This window comes from Cyrtonyx montezumae, unplaced genomic scaffold (genome assembly GCF_038088225.1).
Source record: "Cyrtonyx montezumae isolate F1298 unplaced genomic scaffold, pur_monq_1.0 scaffold_3, whole genome shotgun sequence".
Classification (NCBI taxonomy): Eukaryota; Metazoa; Chordata; class Aves; order Galliformes; family Odontophoridae; genus Cyrtonyx; species Cyrtonyx montezumae.
Window position 1 is genome coordinate 90,113,203 of NW_027072034.1, and position 19,185 is coordinate 90,132,387.

Below are 19,185 nucleotides of genomic sequence, written 5' to 3' on the forward strand. Positions count from 1 at the left end.
ACTAGATGATCTTATAGGTCCTTTCCAACCTTATGAACTTATGAACTTATGAAATTTATACATGAAGAATTGTTACAGTACATGATGATATCTTTCTTAAATTGTAGTATTTTTTAAGATTTTAATATATTGTTTTCCAATATTGTTCAAATTCAGAATTGCTGTTGGTGATATAGAGTCTCTCTCATGTAATGTTCACAAGAGAGCCAGAGAAGGGAGAATAAACGTTAAGGCTCTTCAGTATTACATACAATAAAGATAGTTTGAAGCTCCTGTAGTATGTACCAGAAACAGTTACTAAACAGCACGATCAAGATGAAGATGAAAAAAAAAAAGAAAACAATAACCAACACCAAAATCAACAATGGCAATAATAAAAAACACTGCTAAAATGCAAACATGTCAGAAGATAAACAATGAAGAGTATTTTGTAACCAATGTGATATACAACTTTCCTACCATGCACTATCCATAGTGATACTCTGGAAGGCAATGGAATGGTTAGTACTCACCAAGATGACTCTTGCCAAATAATTCCATGCACTCAAGGCAATGATGGAATTAACTAGATGATAGCTTAAATTAATAAAAATTGAAACTACTTTTATATATAAATTATTAGTATTTTTGTAGCAGAGTCTTAAACCCTAAAGAAGACATATTTCAACATAAAATTAAGCATGGCTAATTATAAGTCTGTAACTCCCATAATTTATATTTCACTAAGGTGGTTAATCAGATACACTTTACATCCTCAAACAAAAGCTAACCTTACTTTCTTAAAAGAAACAAATAGTATACAAGGCTCCTTACTTGGTTGTCCAACTACTAATTGCCAACATATGATAAATATAGATCTAAAAAATAAATAATCTAAAGATAAAGCTAAAACTTAAAAAAGTTTGACTCATTTACTTTAGGAAAAAGAAAACTTAACTAATAATGAATGAAGATTTTAAAAGAATCCATGAGATTTTTTTTTCAAACAGAACAGTTTTGCTTTCATTCAACGCTCTAACGATTGGCATCATTGCTATTTTTTTTCTCTCACATGGCAAAAAAGTACTGAAAATCATGTAAGATATAAATGAAATAAAAATGTTTACTTGTTTGTTTTTTTTTAAACCTAGCGTACTTTGAATTTTCTTGCTAACTCACTGAATGTTCACATAAAAGTTAATAGCATTTTATACAAAGGCTCGCATATCTAATGTTATTTTGCCTCAGGGTACTGTAATCTCACTGACCAAAATATGGCAAAATATTTCCCTGTAAGGCAGTAGAAAGACTTGTATGAAGTATACTCATTCCACAATTCTCTGGTATTAAAGAATATATTTATACAACTTGAAGACAATCAGTCTATGAAAAATACTACCTAAACACTGCTTAGAATCACAGTATTCGAGTAAATACCTAATCTTTTGTGCCAAATCATAGAAACTGAAAAATTTAAATCCTCTTTTCAAGACGGTATAACAGATCTGCACAACTGCTTTTGTCTCAGAAAACAGTTCTCAAAACATTACGCATATGTATATCCTTTTACCAAGAGATATTCCTTAAATAATTCCTTCTTTCACCCATGCAAAACTCTCCTTCAGCTCACACAAGGCATTGAAAGGGTGAAAAATGGTAGCTATTCATTCACTATAACAGAATAGGTGCATTTCACAACTTCACTACTTATTTATGTTTTCAGAAATAAAGAGGAGGAAACATATATAAAGCAATTACCAATAGATCACTGACTTATTTTCAAAATGTAAGGTCACGTGGAAACAGATAGATTTTATATATAGTACAAAAAAGAAATGAAAAATGCTGAGACACAGCCTGTGTTCATTGACTCATCCAAAGCAGTCAGCCTAAAGAACATGCTCATTCCTCTCTCCCATCAGAAAAGGGTGAGGCAGATGGGCCTGTTTGGCCTTGAGAAGACTCAAGGATTTGAGCAATGTCTATAAACACCTGAAGGGGGAGTGCAAAAAGAACAGAGCCAAGCTCTCTTCAGTGGTGCCCAGTGCAAGAACAAGAGGCAATGGGCACAAACTTGAGCACAGAAGGTTCCCTCTGAACATTAGGATGCACTCCTGTGTTGTGTGGGTGATGAAGCACTGTCATGAGTTTCCCACAGAGGCTGTGGAGTATCTTCCTGCAAAAGCTGCCTGGACACAGGCCTAGGCACCCTGCTTTGGTTGTCCCTCCTTGAGCCGGGGTTGGAGCAGGACCCAGAGGTCCCAGAAGACTGACCTCAGCCATCCTGCAACTCTGTCATTTGAAAACTTCCATTGCAAGGCAAATCTGAGAAGGGAAAAGAAATGCAACATTTCTCTTGAAGTGAAATGAAAAATGTCTGGGGAAATGAGACATTAGCAGACATACTTAGCTTCTCTTAGGAATGGAAACTTCAGACGCTTTTTTCAGAACAGGTTTCCTTTTGGTGAAATTAGTATAAATTGCATCAGTGAAAACAGACACATTTCTACAGATAGTTCAGTTTCAGTATTGACTAGCACACTGCTACCAATTACTAGCATAGATATTTAAAGAAAAACTTTTCATACGCTGTTGCAAACACGTCTGGTGACTAGATTGCTCCACACTTTTCTGAAGCCTAACAGGTAGATTTCTTTCAAGGAGTTATTCCTAAAAGCATCATCAGGTACCCTACAGAGTGGTCCTTTCTCAAGCTCGGAATTTGTTAGGCCTAACCTACACATAAGGAAGAGAAGCTACAAGCCCCAAGGAATCTGATGGGTTTTTTTTGTTTGGGTTTTTTTTGTTTTTTTTTAAAGGGTGTTTTAGATTCCAGATTTTGCAGAAAACATGGAAGCTGGTATAGATGGCTCTCCTGGAGCTGCACAGAGATAAACACTTTGCATGTAAGATACAGATATTTCCTGAAAACAAACAAGTCAGCCTCACCTCCCCAGTAACACTGAAAGTTTATTGACCAGCAGGCCCAGGACTCAAGCTTTCAGCTTACTACCTGAATAAAATAACTCAACCTCAATACCATCCTTCTTACTTTGCCAGTTCCAAACCAAACATAACTAACAACATTATATATAAAAACCCTGCTCAATTAATCAAAATCAAAGTTTAACACAACTGACTAAGCATTTTTGTTTCATTCCAGATTTAACTTTCACAATTGAAAGTGGATAACGTACTTTATCTGAAGTTCTCCCTTTAACTGAAGTGCAGAGTGAGAAAACAAGCTATGTAAAATTTCAGGCCAAGCAGTCTAAACTGGAAGCAACCAACAAAACAGTTTTATAATGAAAGAGGTTGAACAACCAAAACTGTAAGTATTAAAGAAGATCAACTGTAGTGCAAATTTATTATATAATGTGACACTGGAAAATGTAACTTAACAACTCATTTACCTTGAACTCTTCAACAATAATACTCAAGGCTTCATGTCCAGCTTTTCTCATATCTTCTAATTCTTGCTTATGCTTTTCCTATACAAAAACATGGAAAGCTTATATACAATATTAGAACATAATATTAATAGAGTAAATGACAAATATTTTTCTCATTTTTGCTATCTTTCATGAAAAAGCACATACCTCTTGGATTATTAGGTATTATATATGTACTCAAAATTCAAGCTGTTCCTAAAGTTAAACTAAGTTTATTTATTAATTTTATTCTAGTACCCTCCAGATCATTGTGATCATTTGGAATTTTTCTGTTTTCTTTTCCTTTTTCTTTTTTTTTTTAATTTTGTTTTACTTTTTTTTCTGGTTCCTTGATGGACTTGAGGATGGCTGGACTCCTGAAGCGTTAGCAAAAAAAAAAACAACAACTGTAGCTTCAAAATGTTGCTGAAATGTTATTTACTGACTATATTATTAACCCATTTTAACTCTTTTATTATTAGATTCAGCTTTCTCAGACCAGCAACATTTTTTCCTCATATCACTCTAACTTTGATTTTATTTTTGCCTTCAAATAAAAATGCTTTCATGTGGTTTACATTATGTCTGCAATGTGAATACTTCATTAGACTCCCTTCAGCATTTCACACTTACCAATGAGAAGCATCATCTTTTCAAATCAACAGTTGGTAAAAATATGAAAAAATTTCCACTCCTCCCTCATTATCAGTTTCAGTGATCTGTTCTTAAGTCAGCTAGTACAGCAGATCACAAATGTATTAAATCAACTTGGAAAACTGGTGCAGAAAACAGAAGGATATCACAAATCTTATCTTGTGATAATTACAGGCCAAGCCCGTACGGAACTTGTACCACATGTCTACTGTTCTTGGAGGAATTCAAATTGAAATTAATACAATTTTGTTGTGTTTTAACCTGGCAGGCAGCTAAGTACCACACAGACATTTGCTCTCTCTTCCCCAGGTGAGACGGGGAAGAGAACTGGAAAGAAAACAGAACTCTTGGGTTGAAACAAAAACTAAGACAAAAGAAAAATGAAATCAAAAACACGACAGTAACTATATACACGCACCCACAACACAATTACTCATCATCTGCTGACTGATGCCCAGCTAACAAAACAACTGCCTGCCAACCAACAGCCCACTTGCAAAGCAACATCTCCCCATCCACTGACCAAAATCCAGCCAACCTCTAAGCAGCAGCCCACCCCCCAAACAATTCCACACAGTTTGATAGCCTTTCTGTGTGACACCACATGGTATGGAATAATCTCTTGCCCATCTCAGGCCAGCAGTCTTGCTGCCTGCTTCCATGCCATAATGGCAGCTGTTATTCCACTGAGAGGTCTGGCAGAGTCTTCAGCATGCTCCAGTCACTCAGAAATAACAGCAAATTGATGTACTATTAACACACTCTCATCAGAAACCAGGACAACATCCACCCCTTATTCATCATACTCAAGTCCGACACTTTTCCCATGCTTCCTGATTAATAGCACAGGTATCATTCCAATAGTCTATGGGCCAGCCCTTTAAATTATCCATAGAATTTATTTAGTCCATGACTTTGGGCTCCATCTACTGCAACAGTCATTCAGAGTAGCATAGACGATGCATGGTGCTGGATTATTCCATGTTGGAGATAGTTATGGTTTGAACAAAAATGTAAGAATCCATTCTTCTTTAATCTGGTTGATTCTAACTGTACTACTACTGTTGGCTGCTGGCTGATCTCAACGAACATTGAATTACTTTAAGGTACATATCAGATCTCACCATCTTTACACATAACCCACCAAGAGAATCCAGGACCTAGGGCAAATGCAAACCCATGCATTGGCTTGCCTTTGCCCAGGCATGTCCAACTCATAGCTTATGGACCACATGTGGCTTGGCCCTGCCCATACTGCGGCCGAGCCCCTCATCTAGGCCATCATGGCGGCAACTCTTCCTTTCCAAGAGCCCAGCCCAGCCCTGGGTGCACACTCATCATTAAGCAACAAATAAAAATTAATGTGTGATGGGCACTGTCTGGGTTGAAACCAGGAAAAGGAAACAATGCAGCATCATGTCAGTTCAAATTAAGACAAATAATTTTATGCATTTTGATACATTGGATAAACATAGTCCTCGGCACATCAAAAAATAAAAATAAAAAAAAATGGCAGCCTTGCCTTCTGTTTTGATAAAGGAATTTGAGAACAGGTTTAAAGATTGCTGAAAAAAGTCATCAATTGTTTTATATATTTGTGACTCCATTTTCAGTTGACATAAACACATTACTTGTGAATTTTCAAACTGAATGTATAGAACTGCAATCAGAGATTTAACTCAAAGAAAAATCTGATTACATCTCTCTATTAGACTTCTTTAAGACCTATCTGATCAGAGAAAAATATCATTTACTAAACTTTTTTCAAGGGTGAAGGACAGGGAGACCAGAATTTTGCCACAAAGTAACTTGAGAACTCACCAAGAACTGCAAATACTTCCAATGAACCAGACTGATGCATTACTACTTATTTCAGCCTCCAATGCAGTTAGTGCTTGAGATCCTGTTACTCCAGAAATACAAGTGGGTTCTACTCCTTTTTAACTTGATGGCATGAGAGTAAACTGTGCACTAACATCCCCTAGAGTCTAATACTCCTGTGCTTCAAATGTTCCAGTTCAGTGAATCCACACATAAACCGACTGTCCCTTTCCTCCACGTGGCTGGTTCTGGTTATTGTATTTGTGAACACAAACCGAAAGGCCTGTTAACCAACTCAGAAACAGGATCAAACCATCTTTGTCTAGAGGACTGTCCACTGGAAACTGCAGCAGCCATTTTCATGGAAGAATCTCCTTTTCAAATTGCTCTTCCTTGCAACTCTTGTACACGTGCCTCTGGGGTCAAGGGCATTTGACATCCCACTTTCCCATATCCTCCCCTTAGTCATGCATGTAAAAACAGAGGGTGGCATGTGTAATGTACCCAATACATTCCTTGAGAACAGGAATGCTTACTTCTAATGTCTGAGATACTGGTCTTTATATGTGGGGAGTAAGAGATATCATTTTTGAATTGCTGAAACACTCACAGCTCAGTTTCTCCACAGATGAGACACAAGCCTGTAGGGAGGAAGAGAGATTTCCTTTATACTATTGAAGTAGACTAGCAACTTCATCCTCTGCTGAATTTTCATTATCCTTCCAAACCATTGCTGCCACTGTGCTAACATACAAGATGGTGCACTCTGTATAAATTTCTACCACATAGATCATGGGAATCTGGTGTCATCTGGATCTTGGGATAACTAATCACTGTTGAAGTCATACCTACATTACCTTTAGTACAGCTAATTCTGTTAGGTGCTGGTCATGCACTTGCCTGGGTAAAATATCAGATCTTCCCTGAAGGGATATCTTCCTTTCATGGGTGACAAAAATCATCTCCATAGAGTGAAGGCTTGTGACCCTTTTCCAATTGCTTTCATATAAATATTGAATGGTTTGGGTTGGAAAGGACATTTAAGATCATCTAGTTACCCCTTTGTTGTCCCTTTCTACAGGCAGGGACACATCTCTCTAGACCAAGTCTGCTCAAAGCCTCATCCAGTAAAGAATTTCTTCCTAGTATCTAGTCTAAATCTACCCACTTCACCTCATCCTGTTGCTACACGCCCTTCTAAAATGGCACTCCTTAGTTTTCCTGTGGGGTTCCTTCAGGTACTGGAAGGCTGCTATGAGGTTCTCCTGGAGACTTCTCCAGGCTGAAAAAGCCCCAGCTCTCTCAGCCTTTCCTCATAGCAGAGGTGCTCCAGACCTCTGATCATCTTTGTGGCCGTCCCCTGGACCTGCTCCAACAACTCCATGTCCTTTTCATGTTGGGTTCTCTAGCAATGGACAGAGTACTCCAGGTAGGGTCTCACAAGACAGAGCAGAGGGGCAGAATCACCTCCCCTGACCTGCTGGTCACACTCCTCTCCTCTTGATGCAATCTAGATGCATTTGCAGGCCAGAAGGTCCCTGGTGCGGGACGAGGGCTTGGTAGGCATGGGCCAAGTCCCACCACAGTGCAGTGATTTGTGCCTATTTAGAACTGCGAAGGTAAAAGCACAACTTTCTAAATATTTCACTAGTTTTTCTGGATTCTACAGCTGTTCAGAGGTTTAGTTCCAAAATGCTGGGGAAGGCCACTATTCTAGGTACCTGCTCATACCATTCAGCACTCCCTGCCACCCACAACTATCCAGCCTCTGGGCTAATCCCTAGGAGATATTTGTAAATAGTGGTTTAACCTTAAACAAAACCTGAAACATACTGAGTAGACATAGCAATCGTAACATGCTGGTTTGAACATTCCCACTTGTCTCTCCGTGGCCTGGTTCCCCAAGCAAACAAAGAAGAGTAAAATTATTAATGATTTCCAAGATACTTCAAGATACGCATCCCAAAAGTATGAACATAGCCGCAATATCAAATACTAATAACAAATTCGTTTCTTGACCAGTGTTACACCATACAGAAAAATTACAACCCTAATCCATCATCTATTAATAGTAAACAGTGAAGATATGAACAGTGAAATGGCAACAGGGAACATATATAGCAAGTAATATGGTTCTAAGAAAAAAACTCTGAAAACAGAAAAAATAACACTGTGACCAGCAGCTATTAAAATACTAACATTTACAACAATTTTATTTTAACGTGCTCTAGTCAGATCTTGTCATTATCTCAACCCTCTGAGTCCCCAAGGACTGCTGTGGTTTAACGCTGCAGGCAGCTAAACACCACAGAGCTATTCACTCACTTTTCTGCAGGTGACACAGGGAAGAGAATTGGAAAAAAACTGGAACTTCTGGGTTGAGATAAAAACTATTTACTAAGACAGAAAAGGAAAAACAAAAAATGGCTATATATATAGAATTATCAATGCATTTTTGTTTCCATATATATATATAAATATTCACATGGCAACTACTCATTGCCCATCGCCTGACATCCAGGCTAACAATACAATCATTCACCAACTGATGATGGCCCACTAACAATGGTACATTGCACTGCTGACTGACTTTCCCAGACAAACCCCAAGTAGCAGCCCACCTCCCACTCAACTCCCCAGAGCTTTACAGTCTTCGGCATGATGTCACATGGTATGGAATAACCTCTTGTCGAGTTCAGGCCAGCTCTGCCCCACTCCCTGCTGCCACCAGAATAATGGCGGCTGCTGTTCCACCAAGCAACATGGCCCAGCCCTGGGCACACTTTCATCACTCAGCAAGCAAAACATCGGTGCAATATTAGCACTGTTTCAGCTGAAACCTGGACCAATTCTGTCTTCTAAGTATATAAATAAATAAAACAAAGCATGTTCAATTATAAAACCCATACATTACTGTTAAAAACAAATTAATCAGTCTACAACTCCATTACATTTGGTTAGCTAAGCCATTTGGTTCCATCTTAGCAAAAAAGAGTCTGAAATCATGGTAATACATACTTATTATTAGCTCAAGTATAATCAGATTCAGATTAACTTGAATCAAATTTCTTTTTGCAAAGACCTGTAAGAACAATGAAATGAAGCAGAAAAGTTGAAGATGAAAATATTCTGAAGTGTAAATAAACTCCTTCTTCCAATAACAGTACACAGTAACATCTGTGCATATCTGCTTAATTGCTCTGACATACAGACATCATAAACATGCTCAACTTAGATGTTTTCTGTAGAAAAGGCTAAGCTAGTCCTATTTTTACAGCACAATACTATAGAATCAGTATAACGGAAAAAAACATGATCTAATGCTAATTTGCAAGTCAAATTTAAATAAGTTCACTGTGAAAAGTGAAAAGTGAACAAAAAAATAAGAAAGCTGTAACTACTATAGCTACAACGAGGAATCAAATATTAGATAAAATCTATAGATTGAGGAAGTTCCGTTTCAATACTTGTAATAACAGGGAAAAAAAAAAAGAGAAAGCATTCCATATTGAAAATGATCTTCAAACTAGAAGAGATAAAACAGCAAGATTTCAATTGAAGATCTGCCTGAAGTACTTTAAATTTAACAGTGAGACACAGTGGATCAAGTGTGTTCATCAACAAAGTGACACACTTAGTTCCCGTAAAAATTTATCATGATTTAAAGGGCTACCTAGACTGTGGGTGTGCAGAGATCTCTACAGTGGATTCTAAGATTCCACTGCTACAAGGACTACAAAGATTTATCTTTTATTTATTAAGGATTACCACAAATCTCTGGCAAATATACTATGATTAAAAGGCAAATATTTACATCAACAACAAGCTCTATGATTCTATGATTCTATTTCAGATATTACCAGGAAGCAAGCTGATGTATGTCATAGATACTGAGGGAATAGAACTAATTAATAGTCACAGCAAACAGATTTAGAAAAGGAATTAGTTATAATAAAAGCTAGCAAATAATATAGATAAGTATAACAAATTCATCAAATTATCAATGCTACTCTACTAATGTACTTTATTATAAAGTTATTGGTATTATAACAGCAACTATATTTGTGACAGATTATATCTCTTAAAATTACTTATAACAGATTACGCAGCTAAATATAAATTTAATTAAAGTACTGGTACCAACTGCATCAAAATAATCCCAGATAGGTTTTTGAAGAGGGGTTGGGAGGGTAAGAGTGCAGTGCTAGAAACTACTTCATAGGGGCCTAACTAAGAAAACTGACCTCAGAAAAGTTTAAGTATGAAAAACTATTTCAGAAGTGCAAATAGGCCGAAAATAGGCTCAAGAGTGGCACCAAATTAATAATTAAGTTGCACTTTGAAGACCATCAACATCACACAGTTTGCAGTCACATAGGCCTCCACAATAAAGACTCAATTTGTCTAGGAAATCTTGCAGGAAATAAAAGTTTGTGGAGTATGGGGAATTCTCAGAGAGAAAGGCGCCAGTTTGGAAAGAATATTTTTTTACATCACAGAGATGTAAGAGGGCATAGGACAATGCCTCTTGGAGTAGACAGCTGATGCTGCTAATTTGTCTCACCTGAGACAATCCCTGGATGAGGTTTCCTATTCTTCAATAAAATTTTACTTGTTCCAGACTACTTCCTGCTTTTCAGATGGTAAGATGCTGTAAAAGCTCCTTGGTGCTCTCCTTTCAGATAGCATTTTCAGGAGGCTATCTGTATATCCTTCAAGAACGCTCCTGCTTCACAGGTCAAGTTCCCAACTTAGCAGTTCTCAGGCTGAAGAGTATTTTCTCTTGCCAGTGTTTTAGCAGATAATACAGATAATACCTGCCCAATATGGATCCAGGGCCAGGTCACCTTCATGGCTGCTCCCATCATAAATACACTGTCCCCCACTAGCACTGCTAGATAAATCAAGACATAAAGCAGAAAACGGAGTGTATCTTCTTACAATAATTTTCTCAAGTTTTTCAGAATTTGAAACTTGTCCAAAGTCACATGCCAAATTGTGACAATTTGGAAGTGACAAAACATGCTAAAGCAGCAACACCAAGTTATACCTATGAAAATGTAGATCCCACTTATCACATTTTAAGAGTACTGACTTTATGTAAATATTCCCTAAAGTAAAATAAATCAGTTAATAGAAAAGAACTAATAGTAAGGAATCAGCTTTGCTTCATTCAGATATATTCACCCGCCTGGGCATATACCTGTGCAACCTGGTTTAGGGAGCCTGCTTTGGCAGAGGGGATGGCCTCGATGATCTCTAGAGGTCCCTTCTAACCCTTGCAATTCTGTGATTCTGTGATATCTGCCAATGTCTGTGACAGTTTGAAGTGGATATTACTTATTACATGTACATCGATTTCCTTCTATGACCAGGTGACCCAACTAGTGGATGAGGATACAGACTGGGGATACAATCTGCCTAGACTTAGTAAAACACTCGATAGTATATTCCATATGATTCTCCTGGAGACACTGACAGCAGATGTTTTGGACAGATATACTGTGTGCTGGGTAAAAATCGTGCTGGATGGCCAGGCCCAGAGACTGGTAGTGAATGCAATTTAATTCAGCTGGCAACTGGTCTCTAATGGTGTCCCTCAGGGGGCAGGTCCACTCCTGTTTAACACCTTTATTGATGATCTGCAGGAGGGGATTGAATGCACCCTCAGTAAGTGTACAGATGACAACAAGAAGGGAGAAAGTGTTTATCTGCCTGAGGGCAGAAAGGCCTAAAAAGGGATATGGTTGGTCTAGATCCATGGGCTGAAGCCGTATGAAGCTCGACAAGACTAAGTGCCAAGACTGGCACTTTGGTCATAACAACTACAGGCTTGGGGCAGAGTGGCTGGAAAACTGAGTCAAAAAAGGATCTAGGAATGTTAGCTGGCAGACAGACGAACAGGAGCCAGCAGTATGCCAAGGTGGTCAAAAAAGATGATGGCACCTGGCTTGTATAAGAAATAGGGTATTCAGCAGGATTAGGCAGGTGGTCATCCCTCTTTACTTAGCCTTGCTGAGACAGCATCTTGACTGCTGTGTTCAGTCAAGATGCTGCCCCAGAAGGGCAGCAAAGCTGGTGAAGGATCTGAAGCACAAGTCTTATGAAGGGAAGCTGAGGGACTGTTTAGTCTGAAGAAGAGGTTCAGGGGAGACCTTACCGCTCTCTGCAACTACCTGAAAGGATTTTGTAGTGAGGTCAGAGGCTGGTCTCTTCTACCAGGTAGCAAGCAATAGGATGAGAGGCAATGGCCTCATCTGCACTGGAGGAGGTTCAGGTTATTAGGAAATTTTTTTTCTCAGATACATGAGTAACACACTGGAACAGGTTGCCCAGGGAAGTAGTGGAGTCACCATCCTTGGAGATTTTCAAGAAACGCGCAGATGTTGCACTAAGTGATGTGATTCAGTGGGTATAGTGGTGAGGGTTTGATGGTTGTACTAGATGATCTTAGTGGTCTTTTCCAATTGTAATGACTGTTTGAGCAAGCCAGTCTTCTGAGTTCATGCTGACCATTTAGCACTGGTAAGGCTATGTATCTCCAGAACTATTTGCAAGTCCAAGTCAATATCTCTGAAAGTGATAGTCTCTCTTTCCTCTTAACTTCTGTAGTAATTTAAAATGGCAAACTGTAGGCCCCTAGATGCAAATAAACTAGCAGGTGTTTCTCCATCTTCCACACAGTTTTTCTGTGTACAATTAAATCACTAAGAATTTTCATATTAGACTCAATTGCTCCATTATGCCTTTTCCCTTTCCACAAAAGTTATCGACTCTTATTTTTCTTCCAAAGTACCAATTTTATAACTAACAAATAATATTCAGTGTCATAATGATTCTGTTAATATACCAGTATTTTTCCTATAACTCAAATATAGGGAAAAAAAAATCTTCTGAACATAAAAGAATTAAAACACAGAAAAATTGAGTTAAACATGATGCAAATAAATCCAAAATGTCTAATTATACACACACTAGAGTGTGCTATTGTATATAAGATAAAGATTGCTTGATTAGACAACGTGAGCTTTACTAAAGAAAAATACAGGATTGTCTTCAGTAAGAATACTGTCTAATCAGATGTATTAATTGCTCAGGCAAATACTATAATTCAAAACAATGAGATGAAGATAACACTGATTGAAGATCAATTTATACCATGAAAGTTAGAAGACAACTGTACACAGAATAGCTTCTACAGATCTCAAGTAATATCTGCAGGAAAAAAAGAAAAAAAAGGAAATTATACCCTCTGCTTTTTTTGTGAAGAAGTAAATGCATTAGAGATTTGATACTGAACTACACCAATCCCTAGCATCCTCAAAAACAGCACTTATGGTTGAAAATCTGAGGACAGCTGATGAAAAATATGATTGATGGGCAAAGCAAACAAATTACCAGAACTTGCAGATCAACCAAGAGATTTCAAGATCTTTTCATCAAGATGATGTATTTGTTCCATTAGAAAGGTGACAAGAATTGTGTAGATCAGAAGACAGAATGAAGAACAGCTTGGGAATCAAAGCATCAGTTCAAGGAGTTTGGGATATGGAAAGATGACAGCAAGGCTCTGCAAAGACTTGTTCAGCTGATGATCTGAAAGATAAGACAGGCTTCTCTTGACACTGTTGCTCATAAGAAGAAAGGGTCAAGAAATGAAATAGAACACTTGACACTTAGATCAAACTGCCCAAGCCAGAATGCAAACTGCATCTACAATTAACTCCAACATTTCCCTTGCACATGGTGAATCGCTATCAAAATGTCAACTTTCAGATTTAAGTTGTTGGTTTTATAATATACATATATATATATACATACCTTATACATTCCTATATAAAGCATGTAGAAAAAAAGACAATATACAAGTTATACCTTCACAAGAGACAACAGGAAGTAAACTGAAAAAGCAGAATTAATCTATTTTATTTTAAAATACAGAGAGAGTACTTCTTTTGTTTTCTAAGAAAAGGGTTTGTTACTTAACTTCAGTAAAATCCCAGGTGAAATGAGACACCTCTTACAGTCCAGAAAAAGAACCCCAAGCCACAGATACACTTATTTTACAATAAGTCCTTCTTGTTTTGTTGTGTAACTTAGGGAACTACTGTAGCAGTTCTACATTCCAAATTACTGTTTCATTTACTGTAAAATCCCATAGAACATAAATATATTGCATAGCGTATGTTCCTATTGTAACAAGACAAACACATTTCCAAAGACCAAAAGTGTTACAATTTAAGTTTACTGTAACTGATATTCTGATTAGTATAACATTTCAAATACTGCATTAATCAAATTTTTGGTTCAGACATTCCTGGCCCTGCCCTTAATTACTAATGTCTGTTTTCTGGCAATGAGCTAGGTCAGACTGGAGTAAAATATTCCAAATAATTTAGTCCAGGGAGTATCCCCTGAATTTCAGTTATGACCTTCCTGAATAGGAATAGACATTTATTTTTCTTGGTTTATGATCAAAGTATTAAATCACAACATCACACAATCATTCCGGTTGGAAAGGATCTCCTGAGGTCAACAAGTTGATCTTCCTACTGAAAGCAGGATAAACACTGACTGCAAACCAGTTTGTTCAGTTGGATCTTGAAAATCTCCAAGGATAGAAGTTCTACAACACTGCTGGTTAAAACATTCTAATGCTTACCTTCATCTCCTTTTTTTTTTTTTTTTTTTTTTTGCTTATACCAAGTTCTAACTTCCTATATTTCCATTTACAAACATTATCACTCATCCTCCTGCTATGTGTCTTAGCAGAACCTGCCTCACTTCATCTTTCTGACATCACAGTTATTGGACACCTGTGGCAACCCCCAGGGGAGTTAGAAATAGACAATCTTTAAGGTCCCTTCCAACACAAGCCACACTATGATTCTGTGATCTGCCAGTATGCTTTCTCTAAGCCCTCCCTTCTCCAGATTGAGGTCAATATAAAAGCATTCACTGTATTCCAATCATCCACAATCCAGTTGGTTCATCTCAGAAGGCAATTCAGGCTGATTAGGCACAAATATCTTTTGATAAATCCATACTGGCTATTCCCACTATTCCTATTCATTTTCTTCATGTGCTCCAAATGGCTGCCAATGGCATTTGTTCCATGCATTTCCAAAGGACCAAAAGGCTGATAAACCAGTAAATCTGTAAACCATCCTTTTCATCTTCCTCCAGCAATCAGACTTTCCTCAGTTTCCACTACGTTAGAGATTTTGCCCAAGTGACATCAGTCAGGTATTGCCTACATTAAATTCTGCTCTCCCAAATTCTGTGGGCTGTCCTCTCCAATACCCTGTAGTCTGAGCTGCTAATTCTTATAAATGACAACATCAGTTCCTCTTCTAGACTGCCTTTCTAATGAGCTAATATCCATTATTCATAACATAGATCTAGCCACACAAAGAATCCCAAAACATCTCAGTTATTTAAACATCAGTTTCACAGAGCTCCCCTTGCTTGTTTCCTAGGTTGCATGTACTTGCATATGCCCATTCAGCATGGCTCTCTGAAAACTGATTCAATTCTTATGCTGCTCAATGAGTGCAAGTATGGTTATTTGTTTATTTCTTTTACCATTTCTCAATGGTGAGCAGCTAAAATCACACTTAAAAATACATAGATTCTAAACTCAGATGTGAAAGCAACATATAAAACATCCAAGAAGGAACAACAGTACTCAGGCCTTAACTCTCTTTTTCAGAAACTTGGCTTATTTAGCAAAGATTACAGTTACCTCTAGTTCCTTTATCAACAATGAAGTTCCAGTATTCGGAAAAAAAATAATAAACATTAATTCTTTGGAACTTAATATATAAATCTACACACCTAAAGAGTGAAAACTATGTGAAAATTGTAAAATGTACAAAAAAATTTATTTTTTTTAGCTTGTGACCTAATACAAACAGATGTAAGTCAAGAAAGAAAAGAGATTCCTCTATTATACTTCCTGTGAAACACTAACACAGTTTAAGTAAAAGCAAAAGTGAAGAGAATTTTCTCCCCTCCTCCAAGGAAAAGGGGGAAATAGAGCTCAATTTTAATATTTTTCCTACCAAAAGATGATATATTTTAATCAATTTTCTTCCTCTAAGCAAAGTCTTCAAATAATCAAAAATAAAATTTTTATTAAACCAGAACATATCAGATATATCACACACTCTGAAAAACTCAGCAACAATCAATACTGCATTAAGTTACTTGTAGAAAGCCAAAAGCTATTACAATGCTTTTTTAAAACATAGACCTGTGACATTTTAGTAATGACATATAATTAAACTATATGGTCTAAGCCATCTTATGTTCAGTACTGGGGCCACTTCTATTTAACATCTTTATCAGTGATCTTGAAGAAGGGATAGAATGCACCCTCATTAAGTTTGTGGATGATACTGAGTTGGGTGTTGGTTTGCCAGAGGAACTTGGATAGACTCAAATAATGGGCTGAGGTAAACTGTATGAGTTTCAATAGGGCCAAGTGTCAGGTCCTGCACTGTGGTCACAACAACTCCAGGCAACTCTACATGCTTGGGGAGGAGTGGCTGTAAAGCTGTGGGACAGAAAGGGACCTCGGTGTACTGATAATACAGTTGGCCAAATATGAGCCAGCAGTGTGCCCAAGTGGCCAAGAAAGCCAATGGCTTCCTGGCTTGTATCAGAAACTGTGTGGTAAACAGGACTAGGGAAGTCATCCTGCTCTGTACTTGGCAGTTTGGGGCACCTCAATACAAAAAGGACATTGAAGTGCTGAAACAGGTCCAAAGAAAGGCTTGTGAAGGGCTTGGAGAATACACCCTGTGAAGAGTGACTGAAAGAACTGGAGCTGTTCAGCCTTGGGAAGAGGAGGCTAAGGGGAGACCTCTTAAGGGGAGACCGCTCTCTTCAAATACCTGAAAGGTAATTGCAGCAAGAGTGGGGTTGGTCTCTTCTCACTGGTGACAAGACAAGGGGAAACGGCCTCAGGTTGCACCAGGGGAGGTTAGGTTGGATATCAGGAAACACTTCTATACAGAATGGGTTGTTAAGCACTGAGATAGGCTCCCCAGGGAAGTGGTTGAGTCACCATCCCTGAATGAGTTTAAAAACTGTCTGGATGTGGTGCTCAGGGACATGACTTAGCAATGGGTTGTTACTTAGGGTAGTATGGTTAGGTTGGACTTGACGATCTTGAAGGTCTTTTCCAACCTGAGCGATTCTATGATTTTATGATTTAAAAAATTTAAAAAGTGATGCTATTGCAGAAACTGACAAAAATGCAAATGGATTCAGAAAAATACTCAAAATTCTAAAACTATATAGCAAAAGCAAAAATGCACATACCTGTGTTTTTCAAATGATACTCAAGAGAGACACAATTTAACGTTCTTGACAATTTTTATTTTTATTATTTTTATTTTTTTATTTTATTTCACACACTTGATTTACTCCTCAATCTTGATGTCAAGACACAAAAAAAAACCCTAAACTGTCATAAAGATTCTTTGAGAAATAAAACCAACTCTTTTTGTGTAACAGGCTTTCTAGAAGACTTACTCCTAGGGGCAGACTATTAATTGAAGGATGAAAGATGAAGTTTGGGACATTAGAAAAAACATTTAAGTTAAATTTGGCTTTCGGTTTAAACTTTTATTTACTTAGTAAAAGCTGTATGTGGATAACCAAAGAACTTTACAGACAGTCTTTCTTAAAAGAAAGGACTGAAAGGAAACTGCTCACCAATTTTCCTCATGCACCAAAAAAGAACAGGCGAAGTGACATAAAAAGAATTAACATGAATAAAATCTAATTTATGTCTTTTCTTCTCCCACTGTCTTGTACAGAGAAATGACTTTCCCTCAAAGACTTGCACACACATAACTGAGACAGTGACTTTTTCATTACTGTATCTAGCACTTACTCTTCAGATCGTTATTACTTTCCCATTGCATTTCTTCTGAGTTGTATTCTTCCACCTCACTCTCTCCTGTAACCACTAGATAACCATGTTTTTAATCTCTGAAATTCTTTATTTGAAAAATAGTAACCACCTTCTCAGCTCTCCTTACAGCAGTGCACTTTCAGAAAAGTAAAAAAAAAAATAGTAGAAGAAATCACAATATTTCCAAGTGAAATCAAGAGGACAAAATGGACAAAAGAGTATCAGCCAGAGTCCTACTGCTGCTAAAAAGTGACAGAGAGGCATAGAGGTCATAATTTGGACTCAAATATAACTTCCTCTAATTCTACAATCTAAGACCATTCAAATGCTGTCCTTGTGAATTCAAGAATCCCCCAGTTTCTTCCTACAAGTCAGTTGGAAGGGATGAAGAAACAAGCTCATGATTTATTCACTGTCAAAAGATGAAACAAAATGTAAATAGATTTTTAAACGCTGTAGAACTGGGACTGAATTTTATTGAAAGTTTCAGCATATTATAACTGCATTCGAAACTTTGGGGTATTTTGCACTCTATTAGACCTCCCACGAAACAGCTAATACAGATGAGAAAAATCATGATTAAGACAAGTTCTTGTTCTGAGCAGCTCACTTTTTCAGAGGGGCATAGACATTGCTTACAGTAAGGCTCTTGGCTACAAGTGTTTCAAAAAGTGTAAGGAAATACTTTTAAAATACAGCCTTCCTCAACCAGATGTATGTAGAATAATTAAGCATATGTAAAACTACTTAAAAAGACTTGAGGTCATATTTAAAAACTCAAACAGGTGCAGTAGAAACTAAAAATATTTATACATATAAAAATCAAATTAAAAATTGTTTCTTCCCCCCAAAATACTACTGGGTATCTATTGTGCAATGGAAGATTAATCAGCTATGTCAGCAATTGGTATCTGTCAAGATAATGCAACTGGTGGTGACAGAATAGGAATGTGTTGACAGTTTTTGAAATACCATCATATGAATTACAACATCTAAAGGAGCTGCTATTTTTGTTCAATAAACATTCTGTTCTCAAAATAATATGCAAGTAAAGACAGAGTACTCTGATGTAAGAAGGGGGGCAAATGTGACTAGCCTGTTGAGAGCTTTTGCACATTTTCATGAGATACAATCAGAATTCTCTTGTAGTCTTTTTTACAGGATAGCTACCATATTCTCTTCTTTTCCTGCACATGAGATGCTTGCTACATTTTTTACCAAATCCCACATAGGTATAAATAACTTTCCTCAGTCAACACAGTCACAGTCAGCAAATGATAACAATATCAAAGAACACAAAACATATGTTGGAAAGGAAGAAGGAAGAAAGAAGAGCCAAATCTCCCTGAAAGCAGCTAATTTCACTGTAATCTA

At 37.3% G+C, this 19,185-nt stretch overlaps 1 protein-coding gene across 9 annotated transcripts in view; it reads right to left on the reverse strand.

Annotated features, from left to right (window-relative positions):
• The window catches only part of CCDC91 (coiled-coil domain containing 91), a 143,273-nt gene that overhangs the window by 77,196 nt on the left and 46,892 nt on the right, over nucleotides 1–19,185 (reverse strand). For 7 of the 9 annotated variants that reach the window (XM_065742332.1, XM_065742328.1, XM_065742327.1 and 4 more), the window contains one exon: nucleotides 3,393–3,470. The exons of the other annotated variants lie outside the window; for them this stretch is intronic. In XM_065742332.1, coding sequence (XP_065598404.1) covers nucleotides 3,393–3,470 — 78 coding nt within the window. The remainder of the gene's footprint in view (nucleotides 1–3,392; nucleotides 3,471–19,185) is intronic. 9 annotated transcript variants of the gene reach the window in all.